The 24,436-nt window shown below is 39.9% G+C and overlaps 1 protein-coding gene across 1 annotated transcript in view; it reads right to left on the reverse strand.

Annotated features, from left to right (window-relative positions):
• Positions 1–24,436, reverse strand: part of PKD2 (polycystin 2, transient receptor potential cation channel) — a 50,664-nt gene that overhangs the window by 14,364 nt on the left and 11,864 nt on the right. Inside the window, 6 exon segments of the mRNA XM_030313460.1 lie at positions 185–366; positions 3,261–3,428; positions 7,727–7,955; positions 10,498–10,722; positions 15,350–15,600; positions 17,453–17,586. Of these exon segments, the coding sequence (XP_030169320.1) occupies positions 185–366; positions 3,261–3,428; positions 7,727–7,955; positions 10,498–10,722; positions 15,350–15,600; positions 17,453–17,586 (1,189 nt within the window).

Raw genomic sequence — 24,436 nt, forward strand, 5'->3', positions numbered from 1 at the left:
ATTATACATTGTCATCTTTACATTGGTGGGTAATTGCTTCTGGGAAAGATAATTAATTCTTATTTTTAAATAACTATTTAAAACTACTTGGTGGTTAAATAGCAACAATAAAGATTTCTTTATCCTTGAGGAGGCAAGGATAGCTCTGATTAAATTTTTCTTTTATAATTTCATATATACTTACATACACTCTTGGAAGGTACTGAAGTCATCAACCTGAGTGCCAAAGACAAGGTAGGCCAACTGAGCATATGCTAAGAAGATGATGAAGAACATAATTGCAAAGCCAAAGAGGTCTTTGGCACATCGAGACATGGTTGTGGAGAGCTGACTCATGGTCCTGTTAAAGTTGATGAATTTGAAGAGCTGTAAGAGAGGGAAGATATCAACAGACGAATGGGTAAACAAATATAGTATATACACATAATGGAATATTACCCAGCCTTACAAAGGGATAGAGTTTTGATCCATGCCACAACATGGATGAACCTTGAAAACATTATGCTAAAGTGAAATAAGCCAGACATGAAAAGACAAATATTGTATGACCCCAGTAACATGGGGTAGCTAGAATATGAAAATTCATAGAGACAGAAAGTAGAATAGAGGTTACCAGGGGCTGGGGTGAGGCGGGAATTGGGAGTTAGTTTTTACTAGATACAGTTTCAGCTGGAATGCTGAAAAAGTTCTGGAAATATATATGATGGTTGCACAACATTGTGAATGTAACTAATGCCACTGAATTGTACACTGAAAAATGGTTAAAGTGATAAATTTTATGTTAATATGTATTTTACAACATTTTTTTAAAAAGTTCATTATTTATTTTGAGAAAGAGAGAACGAGCATGAGTGGGGGGATGGGCAGAGAGAGAGGAAGAGAAAATCCCAAGCTTCCCAACATTTTTTTAAGAGAGAGAATAATGACTTGCTTTTGTCCCCAAACCCAGCAACTTCTATTTTCTCATTCAAAAAGTACTTGTTGAATGCCTACCATGTGCCGGGCACTATTCTTGGAGTTGCAAACAGCAGTGCACAGAACAAAGCTCCTCCCCTGATGTTGCTTACATTTTACATGGTTACAATACAGTAAAAATAGGTTTAAATCATAATTAAGATGATTAGTGATATTTTTACCCCAAGAAAGATTGAAATAAAAGAGGAATGGGGAGGGGCACCTGGATGGCTCAGTCAGTTGAGCATCTGACTCTTGATTTCAGCTCAGATCATGATCTCAAGGTTCATGTGATTGAGTCCCACACTGGGCTCTGTGCTGACAGCACACAGCCTACTTGGGCTTCTCTCTCTTTCCCTCTCTCTCTCTGCCCCTCCCCTCCTTGCTGCCTCTAAATAAATAAATAAATATTTTTAAGAAAATAAATTAAAAGAGGGAAAAAACCCCACAAGTGAAAACTAGTTAAAAAAAATCCCTCCAGGAAATATTCATCGCATGTTATTAACTGTCATTTATTGTTTAGCAATGATGTGCCAAGTACGGTGGAAAGAGCAATGTACACTGCCTCAGGTCTTTGCCATGATTTAAATACTGGTATTCTACCCCCAGGTGTCAGCCAGGGCTCAGAGCCAGCCATCTAGCCCAGCGCTATCTGACTGCCAAATCATATTGAGCATTTCTGTAAACGAGACACTAAGGATGGCTGTTCAGGATGTTCCTCACAGCCCAGGGGCATGACAACCTGTGGCATAAGTCTTGGGGGAAGAACGCTGGGAGGACACATCAGAAGTCAAGTTGCAATCCCTGCCTTAAAGAACTTAATGGTTCTTAAAGTTTTGGGAGAATGTTTACAAGCAAAACACTAAATAAAATGTTCAACCTGAGGGACACATTGAAAGGGAATCTCTAGAATTTTACTTAAAGAACTCTTACAAATTGTTTCTGGCCACAATAAAATTTCTTTGAGGGTTGTGGTAATCACATTTCTTTATGTAATTCCTATTAGATTTGGATTATTATTACTATTTTATGATAAAGGTTTGGTGTATTAGTGGTGGTTTTTCTGGAACAAGCATGTAACTAAATAAATAGGAAGAGAGGATGAGATCTATATCCTCTGATAAATCTCAGGCCTTTCAGGTGTGAATACCAATTCAGGAAAATAAATAACTGCTGGTGACTACCTTTTAGAACAGTGCTGTTCAATCAAACTTTCTGACATGATGGAAATGTTCTTTATTTCCATTGCCCTATATAGTAGCCATCAGCTATATACAGACATTGAGATCTTAAAATGTGGCCAGAGTGACTGATGAACTGAATGTTTAACTGTATGTAATTTTAATTAATTAAAATTAAAATTTCAATAGCCACTTGTGGCTAGTAGCTACTGTCTTGATAGCAGAACATAGAATTTGACAAGTGACAGCTGGGGAGCTACCCCCATTATTACTAAAATTTTCTGCATCTCCAGAATTGAGGCTCATTTGTGTATGAAATGCCCTAACTTTTCACACACATGGAAATGCACACTGTTTTGGAAAAGGAGATGAGTCATAAAGGTACTACTCAGAAGTGTATGTATTTGTCCCAACCTCAATTCTAGGTAAAGCCATATGGCCATATGGCCTCCACCTGGGAAAGAGACAATCCTTCCACAGATCATTTCCAGTGCATCTCTCTGTCCCTCCCCATTCTCCCCAACTTGTTCTTAGTTCCCTTTCCTTCACCTGGTCACCCGATATCAGGTAAAACTCAACCTGTCCCTGTGTTAGTGTAGCTGAGGGCCACAGACCCAAAGGACACCGAGAAGGTGTCTTATTGCATTTGTGAAACAAATCTGCAGGGACTGGTTTTGCAAAACTGCAGGTAGAAGGAAGCATCATACACAGATGAAAGATCACATGAATCCTGCTAGCTTACTTGTAAAATATGAAGCAGCTTTGGCTGGCATTTGAATTTAACCACAAAAGCACACTCAAGTCCTCCAACATTTTGTGTGACTCATGTTAATAAAAAGAAGGGAAAGGGGCGCCTGGATGGCTCAGTCGGTTAAACGTCCGACTTTGGCTCAGGTCATGAGCTCACAGATCATGAGTTCGAGTCCCGTGTGGGGCTTTGTGCTGATTGCTCGGAGCCTGGAGCCTGCTTCAGATTCTGTATCTCCCATTCTCTCTGCCTCACCCCCGCCCCCACTCTCCCTCCCCCTCTCACTCAAAAATAAATAAACATTAAAATTTATTTTAAATAAAAAAAGAAAGGGAAAAATATTATTGAAAATCCAGAACATGAACTTTGCAAATTACCTTAATCCAGACAAAAAATACTATGACAGCAGCTATATTGTTGAACTGTATTTGCCAGTATGCCAGATGTTCAAAGTTGGGAAAAGTATTTTGATCTTCTAGAAACTGTAGTAGCACCTCCACATTTGATGTTCTATATATGTTAATTCCTATAGCTACCACTGACAGCTGGAAAACAAAAGATTTATATATTATTACAGTGTTTTAGAAATATGCAACTTACCTTAAAATGACTATTTTTTCTTACCCATGTATTACTCCTAGGGCTCAGCAATCTACTTATCCAAATCACTCATACAAATGTTAAATGCTGAGCACAGCCATAATACAAGTAAAACAATAAGCTGTTTGCATTCCCTTTGCTAGGAACAGAAATCCAATAAATGCACATGTCCATGTGCACAAACACATGAGAGATGCTGCTGTATTACAAAATCAAATTCAAATAGGATGCCTTGTTTTTTCTGCCACTCTCATTTAAATCACTTTCCACTCTTCTGCTTTCTCAGCCCCATCTTGCTTTTTTTTTTTTTTTTTTTTTTTTTCCAGTTGCCAGCCATCCATTCCTTCTACTATTTCACAAATACGTAGTGGACATCTATGTATACAGCACTGTGCCAGGTGCTAAGAGGAACAAACAGAAGTAAAATGCACAAACTCTGTTCTTAAGAAACTTACACTCTGGTTCAAGACCAGGTACACACACAAAAATAGGCAACCCAAAAGCCTACTAAGGAGTTGGCATTGTACAACATAAGGTGAAGGGTGAAACAAGACATTCTAAAAGGGGTGGTCGAAGGAAAAAGAATATGCTTGATCTTAAAGGGTGGTGGGAATGATGGTCAGAGAGGGCTCCAGAAGGCTTGCAGTGGGAATATGTGTGAGCCAAGGGTTTCCCTCTTGTTTCTGTTCCTTACCCCACGACCATGCAACTTTCCACATTTGCTTCAGTTCCGGACCGACAACATTGGTCCCTACGTGCATCCATCATCACTGGATTAAGGTATATGTATGGAAAGTGCTAGGGGTTAACCATCACAACCTGGGCTTCCTAATGGGATCTGAATCCACAGCAGGTATGCTGTCCTAGGTGCTGAGACCTTTGCTGTCCATTCCTTCTCTCTTCTCATGAATGATGGTCAAAGACCACTTCATTAGCCCTTCTTGAAATGGCTTCTTGATCATGACTCCAGGTGATTATCATAGCAGAAACCTGCCTGGATGCCAATCTTTACCATATTTTGTTTTCTGTGAAGAACTTCCAGAGCAAATCTTGTATTTTTGTGCTGGTGGTAGGATTATTTTCTTTGAGCTCTCTGAATACACTGAAAATGTTTCTCTATGTTGACTTAGTTGAGAGGGAAGGGTTGACTGACTGAATAACAATAACCCTTTACCCAGCTCTCACTAGGTATAGTTGCTTTGGTCATTTATACAATATCAATATCATATCAATATACTAAATTTCCTTGAGATGTTTTCTTCAAAATAGAGAATGAGAGAAAAGATGAGAAAAGAGATTTTGTAAGCATTTGAGTTATGTCCTGGGTTTTCTTTGGGATTGTCATCCTTATCTACGAAAGAACTTTCCTTCCTTAACATAAACTTCATAAGGGTAGGAGTTTGGGCTGTTTGGTTCTTTCCTATATCCCCAATGCCTAGACCAATGCCAGACACATAGCAGGTGCTCAGAAAATCCTTGTTGAATAAATTAATTAATAATTATCACCCTTGAAACCTACCAATCAACAAAATTATTTGAATTTAGACTTTTTAACAGTCTTCTTTTTTCAGTAATTCCACTAGTTTTGAAAGATCATTGTTTAGGTCAAACGGTTGACTAAATTAAGTCTATAGATTTCAAAGTCTTTGTTGGAAGAAACAAAAGGAAAATACAAAAAATGATTTCAGAGTGGTTCCAAGATGTTGTAATTATATTTATCACATAATTACTTTTCAAGTTTCGGGTGTGCTTTAGCATATTTGGGCCAGATAAAATAAAAACACCTTTGTTTTTTTCATGGGGTTGAAGGTCCAGTGGAGCACAGGACTTGTTTTGGGGATGAGCAGAAAGCATGCCCTTATTTCTGCAAGGTCAGAGAAGGTTTCAAAGGAGAAGTAGGATTCCAGTAGCCCTTCCTTGTTCTTTACAAAAGCACACTGTCGGAATTGTTGTCTTGGCAGTACTAAGAGTTAAAAAAAAAAAAAAAAGAACAATAGCACAGTGAAGCAAGTTTTCAAAGAAATACTTGCAAAATCTTGTGGCTGCTGAGCCAAAGAAACTATCCTTAATTTCCATGACATCATCAGTTATTTTCTCCAAAGCAGGTACAAGGCGATTCACTGAGGTGTGGGAATAAAATATTAAAACTTCTATCCAAGTGAAAAGAAAGTGCTAGAATTCTATTTGTATTTATTTTTAACCAAATCTTTCAAATTTTATGTTGTGTATGTTTGTACAAGTGTATACACACACACACACGCTACAAATATATGGAATACATTAGGGTGTGTTGTCAAAGTTCTCACGTATAGGTGTACATAATCAAAAAGGTTCATTGCCACTGACTAGTCTTTTGTTGATATTAAAGGTATTTGGTTAAAACCCAAACAAACCTGCCATTAACTAGCATACTATCACACTTTTACCATTATTCTCAATGACCTAAACTATAAATATACCCATATAAACTAAAACAGCAGGGTTTGCAACCTTGGAGTCCCAAACAATAATTGTTTTCTAGAATAGTTTTCAATGTAGATGGACTGCACTCTTCCATCATGTAGTACAGAAATATTTTGAAAAATTCTTCCAGTCTCATGGCCTTTCCTCCCTCCTTAAATAGCGAAATGTCTTTGTTACTCTGTTATTATTAATGTATTGAGAATCTGGGGATCAAGAGCTTACCTACAGGAATTGTGTGATGTGACACAAGCCATTGTGCATCAAGGTTGAATGGCTTCCACACAGTATTCTGGAGAAATTCTTATTTTAAGTAAAAACTCTTTATGAAGAGCACATGCATATAGCTTGAGAGGCAATAGAAGAGTGGCTAAGAGGGTTATTGTGAGGATTAAACATACTTCTGTATATGAAAAGCACCGGGAACTGTGTCTGACACACATAACTTCTAAAGTGTTAGTGATGATGATTATTATTATTGCTCGTGTTAATATTTGTGCAGTATATATCTATATTCTTTTCAATGTCTTAAGCATTCTTTTATTCAAACATGAGGATTTTTTTCTATGTTTAAAACATATTAATAACATATTTCAGAAAATATTTTTCCCTATTTTGCCAACTAATTCTAGTGATGATCTGATAATGACTTGATGTAAATGCTTCACAAAGCCCAAACGAATTTTTGGTTGCTGGGGGCTGGGGGAGAATAGTGGCCAAGAAGTAGGGTAACAGAAAAGGGCACCCTGATAGGATAATGCATCACTTAACTGAGATTTCAGAGGGGCATCTCTATCATCAGACGGAGGATGATGGTGGAAAGGATGGACTTTTAGGCATGTAACAATTAAACATGTCTTTATATGCTTCAATGTGTAACAGGACTCAGCAAAAGATTACGTGTTCTCATTGATGGGAGAAAAGTTTGCAAAAATGCATTTCTCTACGGAAGCCCCTGGAAGGAAGTGATTAAGCTGATGTGGAAGGGAAACCATATTGAACAAGTGTAAGAAGTTATAATAGAGTCAAGGGCACGCAGGGGATCTACAAGGTGCCATAGTCTCGACTCTATCCTAGCTGCCTTCTGGTTTCTTGCACCGGATACACAAAACGTTGATGGTCCCTCACCTGTATTTTGTACACTGTGGACTATTTTCAGGAAATTTTAAACTACAAGGAAATTTTCTCTACCACCCCAAATATTTTCAAGATGCTTCTTCTTGCTCTAACTTTACATATGTGCAGAAAAATACAAATTAATTTTTGTTAGCAGTGAAGAAAAATATAATTAACAAAAAACAGAATAGACAAAACATTGTTTTCTGTGTCCCATCTCATATGGCATGCCAAAGCCAAATGTGAATTACTAAGTTATTCTTTTTTTATGTCTTGGAACTTGTGTGTATCAGCACATAGCGATCACTTTAATTTTTTTTCAAGTTTATTTATTTATTTAAAGTCATCTCTTAAAGTGGGGCTCGAACTCACAACCCTGAGATGAAGAGTCGCATGCTCTTCCAAATGAGCCAGCCACATTATTCTGGTTATTTGTGTGGCTAATTGATAGCTTATTATAAATACCTCTCCACTTCTATATTCAGAAGGGTTACTCATACAAAATTAGAAAATAATTGGTAACACTGAAGTTGATATATAGGAAAGAGAACTTTTAGATTCTCCTTCAGGAATATCAGGATCCACAATACAGAGGAGATAGATCAAGGACTCTAATTAACATGTTTTTATAACAGAGTACGGAATTTTCTATTGTTCTCAAACCTACCACAACAATCACAACATCCAGACAATTCCAGAAACTTCTGAAATAGTGTAGCTTGTGAATGCGAATTTCCAGTATCTCTTCCACCACATAGTAAAAGATAAAAAAACAAAAGATAATCTCACAGGCTGCCAGGAAGAAATCAAAAGTCGTGACATAGCGGATCAGCTTTACAGGCTGAAATTGCCAAGATGGAATCACACCGCCTGTTGCTGGAAATTCAACCAATAACCTGCATTACAATAAGAACAGTTAAAACAGTAACAACAACAACAACAACAACAACAACAACAACAACACATGGATGCAGCCAGGAAAGGACATCCATCTACTCTGTCCCTGTACTAACAGGTCCTAAAATTGTAACCACAAGTCACCTCAAACTAGTGGCAGAATATTTTTGATCACAGCTAATAGCTGTGTTCTTGTACAATTCTGTGCCCCCAAAGGAACAAGGCTCCCCAAGTCCTCCTAAAGAGATTATTCCTCCTCAGTTTCCCCTTTACTTTTCTGTTACTTATACTGCTCAAAATGCTCTATAGTTCTTTTTTTTTAATGTGGAAGTTAATCAACAAAGAAGCCTTTCTAGGACTCCTATTAAATACAAGTAATCCTAGTAGGCATGAAGAACATAAGAAATATAACTCATGCATTCAAACATGTATGGCCTGTTGAGAAATAGGATGTGTGTGTGTATGTGTGTGTATACACACACACACACACACACACACACACACACACACACACACACATATATATACATACACAGACTGAGCTTCTCATTCATTCACTTGGTAACACCTAACTGGCATTGAGTAAGTTGTTCTGGGGACTATTCTTGCTTCCCTTCCCAGAGCCTTATAGTTAATAGGTGCTCAGTAATGTCTGATAGTCTAAAACAGTAACACGGATTTTTTTTTACATTCATACTGATGGCACCGAATCTTAGTGCTTTAGCATATTTGAAGTGAGGATGTTTCTTGCCAACTTCCCATTTTATAGGTGTCACACTGAGAGAGTTAAATGATTCACTTAATGGTGCAGTTCCCCTATCAAAGTAGAAATAGAATATCTACCTCCTTAATGTTAAGATTCTGAAAAGACCTTTAGTTAACTACCAGGTGTAACCTTGTCTTCCGTTACAGGATGGGTAGCCACACCCAGAGCCTGAGTATCTAAGACTCAAGCATGAGCAATAATCAGGTCCAGGCAGAGACAATGGTAAATTAGAACTGGTCAAAGAAGTATGAAAATTTTTCCTTCCTCTTCACTGTCAATCACTGTTTTTTGTTTTTTTTCTCATTTGATGTGTTGGAGACCAGGGCAATAAACAAAAACCTGGGAGAGCAATACAGAAACAGCGAGCCTCGTGATAGCCTCAGTGTAAATGTGGAAGGCAGAAAGTAGCTTGTGTGTGTGAAGTAATCTCTTTTTGTCCTGTTCTGGCCCTGCATCTGTTAACTTCTCCAGAAACGTAGGCAGCAACATACAGAAAAGAAGTAATTGCCTTGACAATATTCACTCTTAAAGTATGGGAAGGAAGTGAAAGACATACTCAAGACCTTCTATAAATAGATATTTCCTTAAATGTCAATCAGAGTTGACTGCCTGAGTTGACTGTTTTTATCCTCTTTCTATTTGCCCTGAAATCATTAGGAAAAGTTCAATAATAATTGCAATCATTATTCAATCATTTCTAGTAATAGCTGTTATTTGACTTAATGTGACATCATTTCCTGTGAAAGTTGTTAAATTAGTAGTCTGGGAAAATCCAACTGGCCTTGTAAAGCAGATTTGAGTTTAGCCTCAAAAATGATCACAAAATAAGGATGAGAATTTATGCTTCTTATTTGGTAGGTAGATATATGTGAAAGTAAGTCATGTCAGTGATGTCTGGGTGTTGCTGACACATTCACCAGGAGGATTAAAGTGGGTGAACTCTGACTCTCCCTTGCCTTGTTCTGCCTTTTTCTTTTTTTATAGCACATATTACCTTCTAACCTACTATTTGTTTCTTTTGTTTCTTGTTTCTTGTCTATTATCTATCTCCTCCTGGTTTAACACAAGCTCTGCTAGAGCAGCTATCTTTATTTTGTTCACTGATGTGGCCCAAGTGCTGAGAACAGTACCTGACACATATTAAGTGTCCAATAAATGTTTGCTGAATAAGTGGATGAATGAACAATAGGCCCCAGACAAGCCAGTAGGTCTTTGTTAGTTTCCTCACTGCTAACCAATGTGATCGTGATGGCAATGTCACAGGATCTGTAGAAGGAATTTTATGTGCCTTTGGTGAATCTCAGTGTTAGCAGGTACCTGGGTATCCTACCGAACCTAGGCATACCCTCTGACTACTGTGCTTGTGTTCTGATAGCATGGGCATCATTTGAGAGTGGGAAGCTCAGGGAAACAAGTCACTGTTTGATGGCCAGAGGCCATGGTAACAGAGCATATAGCATTGATCATCATTATAATGAGTAAAAAGAGATGTTAGCAAAACATAGTGCTTTTTTTCTGAGAAGGTTCCAGCTTTGGGATAAACCTGGACCAGTCTTAAGGTTCTTTCCAACTCATAATATTCTAGGATTCTAGTTCCCTTTCCCCAAATATATTTATCCCACTGAGCCTTTGGTTTTCACCCTTCCCTTGCTGTCAGCTCTGATCTTTGGCAGTCCTTTAGCCAGCTGCAGGCAATGGTCTCCTGGTCTATCTCAAGACTAGGATGTACATACAAAGACACTGAGGTGGGAGGGACCAGCGCCCTTGGTACACACCTGATCACACAGAACAGGTTAATGTTGGCGTTGTATACTGAAAAGTCAATAAAAGTTGCCCTGGTTCCTCGGTCCAGCCAGACATTGTTCTTGAGGCTAGCGACCTGAGCAGCTGTCTCCTCTCTTGTTCTTGACAAATCCAGGTAATAGCCAGCTCCACTATAGGTTGCAATCATTCCCCAGTGGCTACTCCCATTCAAGTCTTCTTCACTTGTATATATCCAACTAATTAAAACATGAAATGAAAACAAAACAAACAGATAAAATCAGTGGAACACTGTGGCATTTATAAAGATAGTTGGTTCCTGGTGAGATAGAGTATGTAATAAATAACTGTAAATCTTATCAAGCTGGGTAATGTGCTTGGAGTAGTGCTTCATAAATGTCTGTCTTTCTTTCTTTCTTTCTTTCTTTCTTTCTTTCTTTCTTTCTCTTTTTTAGAGAGAGCACAAGCAGGGGAGGAGCAGAGAGATAGAGAGAAGAGAGACACAGAGAGAGAGGATCCCAAGCAGGCTCTTCACTGTCAGTACAGAGCCCAATGTGAGGCTTGAACTCACAAACCAAGAGATTATGACTTTGAGCTGAAACCAAGAGTTGGACACTTAACTGACTGAGCCACCCAGGTGCCCCTAATTTTCTTTTTAAGTTTATTTATTTATTTTGAGAGAGAGATAGTATGTGAGCAGGGGAGGGAGAGAGAGAGAATTCCAAGTAGGCCCTACACTGACAGCACAGAGCCAGATGTAGGGCTTGAGCTCACGAACTATGAGATCATGACCTGATGATCCAATCCCTTTACACTAAATCTAGCCAAAACCTAGAACCAGAGGCCTAACCAACTTAGCCACCCAGGCACCCCCTTATTTAATTCTTATACACTTATTATCCCCCTTTTAGGTATGAGGGTCCTGAAGCTTAGTGAGGTCAATTCAATCTCGATGCTTTTGAAGGTATTGTCAGGAGCCTACACCAGGACTGTCTCTAGAACCTGTGCTATTCGCCCTTAGTTTATGTAGCTGCCTTCCCTGGGTAACTATACTCAGGGGCTAGATGACTCTAGGCTCCCAGAGAAAACTGCAGCCAAGAGGTACAAGTTCATCAAGTACCACTGTTGGCAACTGAACTAAACAAGACTCCACAGGGCATTTGGGTGTTTAATCCACAAGTATTGAGAAAGGCTCTCTTAGGAACCAGAGGCTTCTTTCGCATTAACAGGGATATAAAGATGGACCAAGTTCCTTTCCCTCTCACATTTATAGTAAGTAGGAAGATAAAAGTTGTAATTAAACAATTAAAATACAAGGTAGATGGATGATAAATCCAACAGAGAAGTATAGAGAAATTGCTCTGGCAGATCCTTGTCTGGGGTCCGGTGACAGCAAAGGTGCATAGAGAAAGCTTTGGGAAGAAGCTGCAGCAGACCTGGGCTGTGAAAGATAAGTAGGATTCAGGCAGGCTTAAGTGGATGAGAAGGGCATTTTCTTTTTTTTTTTTTTCTTTTTTTCAACGTTTATTTATTTTTGGGACAGAGAGAGACAGAGCATGAACGGGGGAGGGGCAGAGAGAGAGGGAGACACAGAATCGGAAACAGGCTCCAGGCTCTGAGCCATCAGCCCAGAGCCTGACGCGGGGCTCGAACTCACGGACCGCGAGATCGTGACCTGGCTGAAGTCGGACGCTTAACCGACTGCGCCACCCAGGCTCCCCAGAAGGGCATTTTCAAGCCTGAGCTAGGTGAGGCCGGAGAAGTACAAGGCATCCAGCTGGTAGTTGAGTTCAGCTCCCATATGATGAAGAAAGAAATGTTGAAAGGTAGACTGTGATCAGATTGTGAAGAGCAAGCACAAAGGAGTCACTGAGGGAAGGTTTCTGAGAGGCACTGAACGGAGTTCCTCTGGTGGCTGCAGGAAAGACTGGAGTGGTGAGGAATAGACAGCTCATGTGCAGAAAAGTTGCCATAGCAGGTCTGAGATGGCCCTTTATTAGGAAGGCCTGCTTGCAAGGTTGGGCCTTGGCTGTTCTGAACCTTGACTAATAAACAGCTCCCTATATTGACATAAAACTTTGATACATAAGAGTGGCTAACTGTGCCTAGCCTGTCTGTACAAACACAGTGGCTTATGCTTAACACCTTCTTTTCTCCTAGGAGTCTGGGATTTGGGTACATGCCAGACAATGGCTGCCTATGTGACCAGAAGCCAATAAATACCTCAGGCAGTGAGTCTCTAATGAACCTCTCTGACAGATATTGTTAGGACCCGTTACCGGAGGAATTCGGCATGTCCTATGTGACTCCACCAGGAGAGGACTTTTGGAAGCTTGCACTTTGTTTCCTCCAGACTTTGCCCCACATGCCTGTACCTTCTTCTGCTTTTGCTTTTATCCTTTCACTGCATTAAACCTTAGCCACAAACATGACTAGATGATAAATCCTGTGAATCCTTCCAAAAAATCCCTAAACCAGGGTGTGGGCCTGGGGGACCTAACACAGCTCAGTTAGCAGTCCCTGCAATAGGCCAGACATGATGAGGCCTGAGCCAGATCAGTGATAGGAAGATAGGAAGACAGACAGGAAGGACAGAGATAGGACACTGCAGTGACCGTCAGAAGAACTTGGCCTCTGATTTGGAAGTTGGGGCAAGGGAGAAGTGACATCTGAAAAATGATTGGAGACTCTTTGAATAATGCAAAGGAGAACAGACCCGATAAGAAAGTGAGGAATTCAGTTTGGTCAGACTGAATTATAGGAGCTGGTGGGACATTGGTGGGATATAGTGTTATTTTTTGTTTTCTGTCACTAGAACACAAGCTCTGTGAAGACAGGGGATTTGTTTCTGTTTTGTTTCTTGCTGTTTTGTTGCCCTAGCCAGCACCAAGGGCATTTCTAGAAAAAAGAGACCTCACTGGGAAAATGCCTGGCACAAGTAAACGCTCGGTACATTTGATGAAGAAATGATAAATTATCAAATAGGGATGAGAGAGGAAGTCAACTGAGTGTCAAGGGAAAAAATGTACAGAAAGAAAAGATCTGAATATAGAATGAACGTAGGAATAAGACAGAAGTGGGAGGGGTTAAGAGGAGGATTACAGAATGAAGGGAACTCAAGCATCACTCTCAGAAGTCACAAGAACGAGCAATCAACACCGCCAAGTTCTGCAGAGATGCCAAATGGGATGTACATCAAGAATGGGTCAGTGGGTTGGCAAACTCAATAAATCCACTGGTGGCTTCCAAGAGAGATGTCCAAAGCACAGGTTTAAGCTTTAAGGGGTGAATCAATGGTAAGGAAATGGACGTGGCAAGTGAAAGCTATTCTTGCCGGAAGTTTGGAGTTCAAGGGAAGGAGGAATGGGAGTAATTTGAGAATAGGGCAGAATCAAGGGGTGGTTTAGACACATGGCAGTCCATCCATGGTGGATGGACATCACCCACTCACCCATGCCTCCAACAGACATTTACTGAGTAGCTTGAGACAGCAGGCAGTGCTCAGGGCTTTGAGAATACAGCAGTGAACAAAATACAGTCCCCACCCTCAAGAAGCAGGAGTGCTGATAAGGAGCTGATGGTGGCAAGGAGCCACCCTAACAGTGTAATTAATAGAGAAGAAGCAATGTGGTTTAGTAGAAGAAACATGGGTTTTGGAGTCAAGCTGGTTTAAGTGCTGTGACACTTTGGGTAAGTGAGCTTCAGTTTTTTCATCTACAGAACGGAGATGACACCTATTTTCAGAGTTGTTTTGTGAAAAGCAGATGAGATAATGCATGAAATCCCTTCTTAAGTAGCGTCTGGTAGTGGCTGTATCCATTTCTCTCACTAATGATATGAAATTGAGTAAAATATTAGACAAGGTACCATAGTTTAAGGGCAGGAACTAGAAAAAGGAGCAGTAGACAAAATCATTACCAAACCTGGAAGAAATGTCTTTGGGATGATTCAATCCCTTTATGCTAAATCTTCTGACGTTTACCTAGTTTGTTCCTTACGGACCCTGGGACGAAATAAAATATGCATCGGATGATAAGCAAAGAATCTGATCATTGGAGAGCTGTTTGCCCCCACTGTATAATTGACAAATCTGGAGTGTGGGTGTCTCAGTTCCCAAGAAAGGGATCTAGAGGAACTGACAGAATTAGGTTAGAAAAGTTTAGAAGACACTTCTAACCATAATGACTCACTCAGGGGCAGTGACCCTAAGAGGGCCACCTTGGGACCGCTTGAGAGCTCTTCTTAAATCTTTATAGTAACTACCGTAATTCTAAAAGTAATGACTATCCTCCCTTAATACACAAGATATTTTAAGTATGGTTACAAAAGAATACCAAAAATCCCTGCAAATACCCACAATGACAATACATACTCAACATCATAAACACATCTTTGAGAGGACAGGCTTTAAACCAGACAAAAAACTGCCTCCCAAGCTTATTAGACACTTTAAATAACTGTACTATGAACAAAGATATATTTGTAAATTCTAGTAAGATGAGAATTTCTGTACCAGAATAATTTCCAGTAATAACCTAGTGAATTATATCAATGGATCTAGAAAAATAGGAACGAGGCATCTTAAAAGAAACCACCAAAGGCCCAGATAGCCTCTTTCTTGTGGGCCATGTGTCAACAATTTAGCCTGTTGAAAAATTTGTGTGCAGAAATTGAAGGGGGTAAAAAGTAGAGAAAACCTGAGAAACCAAAAGTCAATTTGGCCATTGCCTCAACTGTAAGCACTGAAGGCTCACTTAAAGCATCTTCTCCTTGGTTGGGGTTAGAGAATAAATGATGAATGAATGAATGAATGAATGAATGTCAGTGAGAGGCAAGGATGCATGGCGACAGGGCACAGACACTTACGCCGTTCCATTTCTTGGACCGAATGGAGCCCTGTCTTCACTACTGACAGAGTAGACATCATAGCACTCTTTAATCTCATCTCTCAAGTCCTGAGGGATAGAACAGGACCCGTTCCTGACTTTGAGCTGCCGTATACGTGGTACGCCTAATAGGAGGTTTTCGTAGTAGATGAAGCTTCGGTTGTCGGCGTCAGTATTGTTGCTGGGTTGTGTCTTCCAGTAAAGCCCATCCAATAAGGCACCTTCTGTGAACTGAAAGTGAAGGAAACATTAAAAAAAATTTTTTTTAACGTTTATTTATTTTTGAGAGAGAGAGGGACAGAGACAGAGAATGTGGTGGTGGGGGGTGGTGGCGCAGAGAGAGAGGGAGACACAGAATCCAAAGGAGGCTCCAGGCTCTGAGCTGTCAGCACAGAGCCCAGTGAGGAGCTTGAACTCACGGACCATGAGATCATGACCTGAGCCAAAGTTGGACGCTCAACGGACTGAGCCACCCAGGTGGCTTCACCCCGTGAAGGAAACATTTTTGAAAAGTTTTTTGAAAAGCTCCAAGCTTAGCAGATTGCTTTGCACTTTCCTGGAATGTTTGCATGACCAACAGTTTGGCAACTCTGTGAACATGGTAGCATGACAAGAGTGGGTCTCTCTGTCAGAAAGATTAGGGTTGGATCTTGCTCCCCTGCTTACTAGCTGTGAGGCCTTGAGCAGGATCCAACTTCGAGCCAAGGTTCCTGCATCTATAATACTCATTAAAAAAATATATATCCATTTTTTTATATGGTTGCTACCCTTGGTGCCTAGGACTAAAGGTGGGGGGTGTGGTTTACATGAATCCACAACTGTGATCATTTTACTTTTCCCTTATTAAAATAACATCCCACATAACCATGGTTCCAAACTTGCTTGGAGAGGAAAAGACTACAGTTTTGATTACCAGTCTGCCATCTGGTGGATCTTTTAAGTGTCTGGACTATTTTGTCACATTGTGAACTCTAACTGCCCCTGCTCCTGCTTTACCATGGAATTGTGTATATGTGAGAAGTCTCTCATTAGTGTGCCTGTAGGGAAGAAGAAGCTGTTTCTCAGTGTCTTACCCTTATCAGACAATCAACAGAGATGGATTGCTTTGCTCTGTTGAGGTGGGGAGAGATTCATATTATACAAGAGTGGTTTTGGATGCCAAGTATTTGGATGCCAAGATGTGTAATACACTCTAATTCCTGATGCCTAATTAGGCATCAATATTAATGGGTCCACATGGTCCAGTTTCCTCTATCTTTACAACCACCAGCTCTGACCCCAGCATTTAATAAAAATTTTAGAAAGCATCTCTGCAGGAAGAAACAATTGTTTCCTTTCTAATTTCCCTTCCAATTTTCCTAGGTTCTGAGCACCATACCTCCCAGATCAGTTTAACATTTTTCCTATGGTATCACTCATAGCTTATCCTCTGCTACTATGTTGGATCTTGCACAATTTGGGAAGGCTGGATTGAGTTTCACATTAGAGATCTCTGAAAGAAAGTGCCTGCCTTATATCAGGTGCTGTTCTAGAGTATATGCCATCATAAACAAGGAGACAAAAGACAAAACAAAAACAAACAAAAAAGCAAGACTAAATAACCAAATTTTGCCCTTATTAGGCTGTATATCTAGGAGATACTCAACAGATATTTATTGAATCAAGAATGGATGAATGAATTATAGACTAGGGTGAAGAAGTTCCTGTCAGGCTAGAAAAAAAGCCCATTTTTCATACTCCCTAGCCATGTGTAAGCATGCTGAGTCTTAGTCTCCTCATCTACCACCCGGGGCACAACATTAGCACTTACCTTGTGTGGTTACTATGGCACTAAAGAAGGTAAAGTATGAAACACTCAACATGCTGCAAGAAACATACAAGATTCTTAACTGGACCATAACTTCCAACAACTCACCATAACCTACATCTCACTTGGTGTTAGGCACACAGTGGGTCCTATATATACTGGTGAATTAATTTATGAAGCCAAATGAATAATTTTCAGTGATAAAGAGGTACTTTGAAAGTCATTTACAAAAACAAAACAAAACAAAACAAAAATAGAAAAGTCATTTGTAAATACCTTCCAGAAGTCTTCCATTGAAGAAAGAGTTTTAAAGTTTGTTTTCTCTGTTTTGGACACTGGGGTGTCCAAGAAGAGTTGTGACATTATCCGGGTGTAGTAGTACACACTGGAACTCATCATCCCATAGGTCACTGGAACACAGAAAAAGCCACATAAACCCTGTGAGGGAACCCACACAGTTACCAGTACACTCCCACTGAATGGGTAGGTATCCACAAACAGTCTGCTCTGTCCCTTGCCTTCCTTCCCTTCACCATTCTTCTAGGATCTCTCCCTAGCTCTCAAGCCTATAAAAGAAATAAATTAACATTGGCTTATGTGAAACAAAACTGGCTTACTAAAGAGCATTAAGTTAAGATCAAGTGCCTTTACTTGACATCTGGGACATGGCTATTCAACTTCATCTCCCCCTCCCCACCTAGATCAGCCCCTCAACACAGGGAGGCTGATCTGCATGGGTTCCTACTGAAGCCATGCTAAGTGTCTTGTCCTGAGGCTGTGCATATGCTGTTATTCTCTCTACAATAAAACAGGCAGGCGATTCTCTGTTCTACGTCAATTCTCCACCCTTCTCTGCTCTGCATACTGTGGCTGACCTCTACAGATGGTACCACATAGGCTCCCTTGACCTTTGACATCCCATGCATTTGGCCCATAGGGGGCGGAACAGGAAATGGGGGGGGGGGCTGAGGAAAAAGAGATTGGGTTTGTTTCCTCCACCCCTCCTCCATTCCCTCACCACCTGGATGCACTTTGGCAGAGGACCCTCTAACCTTGGCCATAGTTGCTGGGGGAATCTCTCCTCCCACAGCCATACTGGGTTCATGCCATGCCACTCCCTCCCCTTGTCCCTTCAGGCCTGGAGGTGGTAACTGTTCTGAGGGCCTCACTCCCCTTGTTGGTTCCCATAACGCTGCCCCACCTTTGGACATAGGGCCTTCATTAAACGTTCTTTAATTACCACTTTGAGTTTTCCATCCCTTTCCTGGCAGGATGCTAGCACAGACACATCTTCCTCCCATCTACCTATCAAATCTTGTATGGAACCCTCTAAACTCAAGCTATACTCCTTCCATAAAGATTTTCTGATTATATCAGCTCATTCTGAATGGTCCTAGAGGGAGGTAGGAAGATAACTTACAGGTTATCCCTGTAATCCCTTCACTAAAAGGGGGATTAAGTGCTATTTAATAAAATCTCTTCCTCATATAGTTCGCTTCTCCACCTGAGCAGCATAGATAATTAAGATTATTTAAAAAGAGGAGCAGATAATAGTGATTCAAACATAAGTGTGTTTTAGAGTCCACCTCGAGCAGTCAGTGGATCAGTAAATACATACAATCATGCGGCGTATCTATTTTATCTGGAGGGAAAGGAATGTTTTCCAGTCCCCTTAGTTTTAGGCTCCCTCACCTGTCCTCCTGCAACCCACAAATTAGGGTAAGAACATTCCTCTTCAAGTGCTCCATGACTTGCCACCTCTCAAAACTGTACTGGGCCACAGTTAAGGGTTTAGACTTTTAATCCATTCATATTTATGGGACAGAGTGCTTATGAAGATAAGCAAGGTGTGATCTCTGTCCTCAAGAAGAGAAGCTAATAAGTATCCCTGGGAAGAGCATTGTCCAGCCAGCTCCCATAGAGGGATGGACAGGGTACAATGAACTCTACAGAAGCTTTCTGTGGATCCAGAGACAGCTGAGGGAACAAAGCTGATATGATGCTAAAGAAAAGAAGTGAAGGATCCCCGAAGCTGAATAAAAAATTATTAAGTTGATTTTTTCAGTTAACTTGAAATTTGAATTTGCTTTGGATTGACTGATTAATATAGATCATTCTCAAATTTTTTACCTGTGGGTTTTATTGTTTAAAAAGATTTATGACAGATGATTTAAATATTTTGATGTATAAATATGCAATAGTTCTCTATGTATATAAATGTGAGTATTTTAGCCACTGATTAAACATTGTAGCTCTCTTACTTTCCTATATTTTTAATATCGATTGCTTTTGAAATTCTCAGGACCTGTATGAAATTTCACGCTTCACTAAAAGGGAAGTGATGCATCCCCTTGACTATTTAGCACCATCTGTCAGACATCTAGAGAAACAATGCCATCTAGCTTTGAAGGGATGATTATTCTAACACATTGAATCAGCGAATATTAACTCAGTTCCTCCCTTGTACCAGGCCCTGGGATAAGCCATGGGATATCTTTTTTATTTTTTAATTTTTTTTTTTTGAGAGAGAGAGAGAGAGAGAGAGAGAGAGAAAAGACAGAGACAGAGAGCACCTACAAGTGTGTGCCCACAAGTGGGAGTGGGGCCAGAGGGAGATGGAGAGAAACTCAAGCAGGCTCCACCCTCAACACAGAGCCCAATGCGGGGCTCCGTCTTACAACCCTGAGATCATGACCAGAGCTGAAATCAAGAGTCAGATGCTTAACCAACTGAGCCACCCAGGCACCCTTTCCATGGGATATCTCTGAGAGACAGCTTCATACACTCCAGGAGTCAGCTGTACCATGAGTCCATATTAGGAAAAGTTCTGTGTTAGGGAGCAAGAAGTACTAGCAAACAAGACAGAGAGTGAAAATGCACAAAGCTATCAACATTTTGTAAGAGCACCTATGTGGCATCTCTGAGATGTGCCTAAGAGCATCCCTTTCACCCTCTCTGTGCTGAGGGAGACAGGTGCATAAACCAGTCTGGCAATCCAAGGTGAGGATTGCAGTGAAAGAGGTGGGCCTGGACTTCAGCACAGCTCAGGGAGGTGGGATAGTTGATAAAGGCTTCTCACTGGATCTGCCTCTTGAGCTGATCTTGAGGGATGAGGAAGAACTGAACAGACCAAGAAGGTGACAGCCTAGGTCAAGGCCTTTCTGAGACTCACAGTGGTGTGGTGTGGTTGAAGTAACAGAAGTCATAGGGAGTGGCAGGTCCGAAGAAGGTAAGCAAAGACTGTATAATGTCTTTATTATGTAAAGATTTTAAACTTTATCTTGAAACTGAGGGATTATAGCATGTTAAATGGAAGAGTGACCTGGGTTAATCTGGTTTCAGAGACCGTAATCTGGAGCAGTGCCTGGGAGTCCTAAAAGTCCAGATATTAGATACTAAACAATGTTGTCTAAGGTCACTGAGTCATCTTAAAACTTAAATAAATCTTGTCACTTCTCTACTTAAAAAACCCAGCTTTCTACTATAAACCCCTTACAAAGCCTACCAGACCTATAGGGTCTGGCCCCTGACCACCTTTCCATCCTTATCTGATAGTACTCTCTTTAGTAACTGTCTTCAGTTTCTGGAATGTTCTGAGCTTTTTCCTGCCTCAGAACCTTCACTCATAAAGTTCTCTCTGCATCTGACTGGCTCCCACTCTTAATTTAGATCCCAGAGAGGCCTTGTCTGTAGGGGAATCCTCCTCCCCGATTGTCTTGTTTCATATTACTTCTGCATTTAAGGGCAGGGCCTAAATCTGTTTTTAATTAAATTGCTGAACAGTTGACTGAATGAATAAATGAATAATCCAGGACAGAGATGATAAAGGTTAAAATAGGAACAACAGTGATGTATGAAGGAAGGCAGATTCGAGAGGCACTAAAGAGGAAAAATGAGAAAAGTGAGGGAAAGCATCTAGAATGACGTGTAGCTTTGGGGAGAGGCATCATGTGGGTAATGTTCACATTAACTAAGAGAGAACATAAGTGAAACAAGTTTGGATGGGGAGGATGACGGGTTCAGGGTTAGGAATGTTAAGGATGAGATTGCTAGGAGATACACCAGTGGAGATGCCTGATAGAAGTTGGCACAACGTTTGTAGTTCATGAGCAAGGTCTAGGGGGGACCTGGAGTCACCAGCATCAAGTACCAGTTGAGAATGTGGAAAAGATCCCCGAAGAGAAAGCCAAAGATCCAGTTGCAGGGAATACACTGGCTAAACACATTTCATAAGGAAAAAAACTAAAAGTGAATAGAGCAAGGAGAAACACAGAAAGAGAGGGAGTCCTAGAAGCCAAAGAGAAGCTTCTAGAAAGCCAAATGCCATGCGACCAAATGCCAGAAAAACCTGAAAAGAGCTCTAAAATTTGGCAATTAAGAGGTCCCTAAGTGGGGTGCCTAGGTGGCTCAGTCAGTTGAGTGTTTGACTCTTAATTTCAGCTCAGGTCATGATCTCATGGTTTGTGAGTTTGAGCCCCATGTTGGGCTTTGCGCTGACAGTGCGGAGCCTGCTTGGGATTCTTTTCCCCCCTTCCTTCCCCCACCTCCCCCCCCCCCGCCTCTGCTCCTCCCTTGCTTGTGCTTTCTCTCAAAATAAATAAACTAAAAGAAAAAAAAAAGGTCCCTAAGTGACTTTGGTGAGGCCTTTCAAGAAGTATAAGTGAGACCACAGAATAAACAAGAGAGGTGAAAAAACGTTACTAAAACCTCCAAATATTTTAATCCAGTTTCGGTTAAAATTTGAAGGAAATAGTAAGTAACACACTGAGATGGAAATCTTTGAGGGATAAAGGCTGACACAGGTGCTTTTGCGAATGACTATACTGAGCTCGTATTACTTCTTTTGAAACAAAAGAGAAAGATATGTAGTATTAATAAATGTTATCACAAAGACATAAAGAAGAGAAAGCTATGCACATGGAGTACAGACTATGTATAAATTATATTTATAGAAGAATAAATACACATTTCTTGTCATGTGGTTTTTGTTCAGTTTACTGAAAAGGACAGAGAGCTTTGTGGGCATAGGCAGTCTTTAACAGTTACTTTCCATGGACTACAGCCTGTGATCTTAGGACTGTTGGAATGTTTGTCACCGGAAATTGAACTAGCTTCCCACCAATGTGATGATTAACCCATGGCCTTTGATTTCCCTGACCTAGTTATCAACAGTGAGTCTCCATGGATTCTCTTGCAATGAGGAAAACTATCTTGATTAGACAACCATCCTTGCAAGATTTTTACAAGTAAAATAAAATATTCATTTCCTTTTTATTGAGATATAATTGACATATAATATAGTATAAATTTAAGGTGTACAATGTGTTGATTTGATACTATTCATTTAATTTCTTAAGAATTTTTTAATTTTAGGGGCGCCTGGGTGGCTCAGTTGGTTAAGTGTCCGACTTCGGCTCAGGTCATGATCTCACTGTTCATGAGTTTGAGCCCTGTGTCAGGCTCTGTGCTGACAGCTCAGAGCCTGGAGTTTGCTTTGGATTCTGTGTCTCCCTCTCTCTCTGCCCCTCCCCTGCTCATGCTCTGTCTCTTTCTGTCTCTCAAAAATAAATAAATATTGAAAAAAAAATTTTTAATAAAAAAATTTAAAGAAGCATTTTTTAATTTTAATTTTTTTAGAATACTAACATTTTTTTTAGAATACTAGAATATCTTCTTCCAGAGAAAAAGAAATGGAGACACACAGATTACTTCTTAGAAGGGCTCTTCCTGTCCTAGGATACATCATGCTATTTTAGGACAATGTTGTTCATTTCTCCAATTTCATTACTTCTTTGGACACTAGTGAGTTTAAAGTTAAAGACTTTCTCACAATAACTGATTACATTTTCTACTCTATGAAATATGTTCTATTTTCTATTCTGTAAAATATTTACTGAGGCCTTGGTGTTTTTCTCAGTGACTTGTGGGTTACAAATGTGGTAAGGTATTAACCCTTTGTAATATTTCTTGTAAATATTCTTTACAATTGTTTTCTGCCTTTTAATCTTATCTATTTCTGTGACATGTACAAATACTACATTTCTATGATGCTAACTCAACTAACTTTTCTTTATGATTTCCATTATAATGTCTAAACATAGGAAATTTGAGAAACTTTAAAGACTGGAGGGAGCAGAAAAAAAGAAGAGGCAAAGGTATTTTTATCACAGATTCACCAAAGACTTTTTTTTGCCGTTTCCAAACATCTTTAATAATATTTATTCCTTTCCTTAACTTTAGCATCTAAGTCACACAAAGAAATACTCTTACTATTTATAACAGTAACCCATATAAAAATAAGTATTTTGATGGCAGATTCATAGCAACCTTAGGTTTCAAGTAAGAATAAATTCTAAATTACAGAGAAAATAGGATTACCTAGTCCCCATGTTATTTCTCTCCTCTGGGTTTATGCAGACTGATTTTAAAGATACAAGGGCTTAGAACTAACACTGATAAAATGGAAGATAAGCTTTGAGGGACACTTAGGCTCAAATGCTCAAACAATTAGAACCTATACTTCTTAGAACCTACTGATGAAAGAGTTCGGCCGTGGTCAACGATCTCTGGGAAGAATTTTGCTTTTACTATTCTCACATGACAGTACCTAGGATCTTTTGGTGTATTATTCCCAACCTGCACAAAATCTTTCAAAATAAGTATTTCACAGATACAGGAAGGTTAAATAACTTAGTTCAAGCTTACCTAGTATATAAGTAGTGGAGCTGGAATTTGAACTCAGACCTCTGTTGATGCAAAAAAAAATCTATACTTTTCCTACTGTGTCAAACTGCCTTCCAGATCCCTATCTATTTCATATCAAGAGCTTCCCATGTGCAAGGCATAGGGCTAAGTACATTCTCTCATATACCCACAAAGTAATGAGTTTGATATTATTGGCCATCTGATATTGATACTGTTGGCAAGATTTTAAAACTAGTAATTAAAGATATGGTTTCTGAGCAATGGGGAAAGGGTTCAATCACTAGGAGCCAGTAAGGCATTGCTAGGAATAAATCATGTCTGCTTATCTCATTTCCTTTTTGATTCGGCCAACAGCTGATAACAGAAGAATTATGGAGTTATTCAGACGGGCATTAATAAGAAAACGTCTTTCTTATTAACCTATTTCTTGAACATTCTGACCTAGATGATAATATAATTCAGTGAACTCCACTCAAAGAGCTTTCACTAATGGATGATGCTCTTAGACCAAACTTTTTTTGATTTATTATTAATTAATCAGGATAAGAACATGGA

This window comes from Lynx canadensis, chromosome B1 (assembly GCF_007474595.2).
Source record: "Lynx canadensis isolate LIC74 chromosome B1, mLynCan4.pri.v2, whole genome shotgun sequence".
Lineage (NCBI taxonomy): Eukaryota > Metazoa > Chordata > Mammalia > Carnivora > Felidae > Lynx > Lynx canadensis.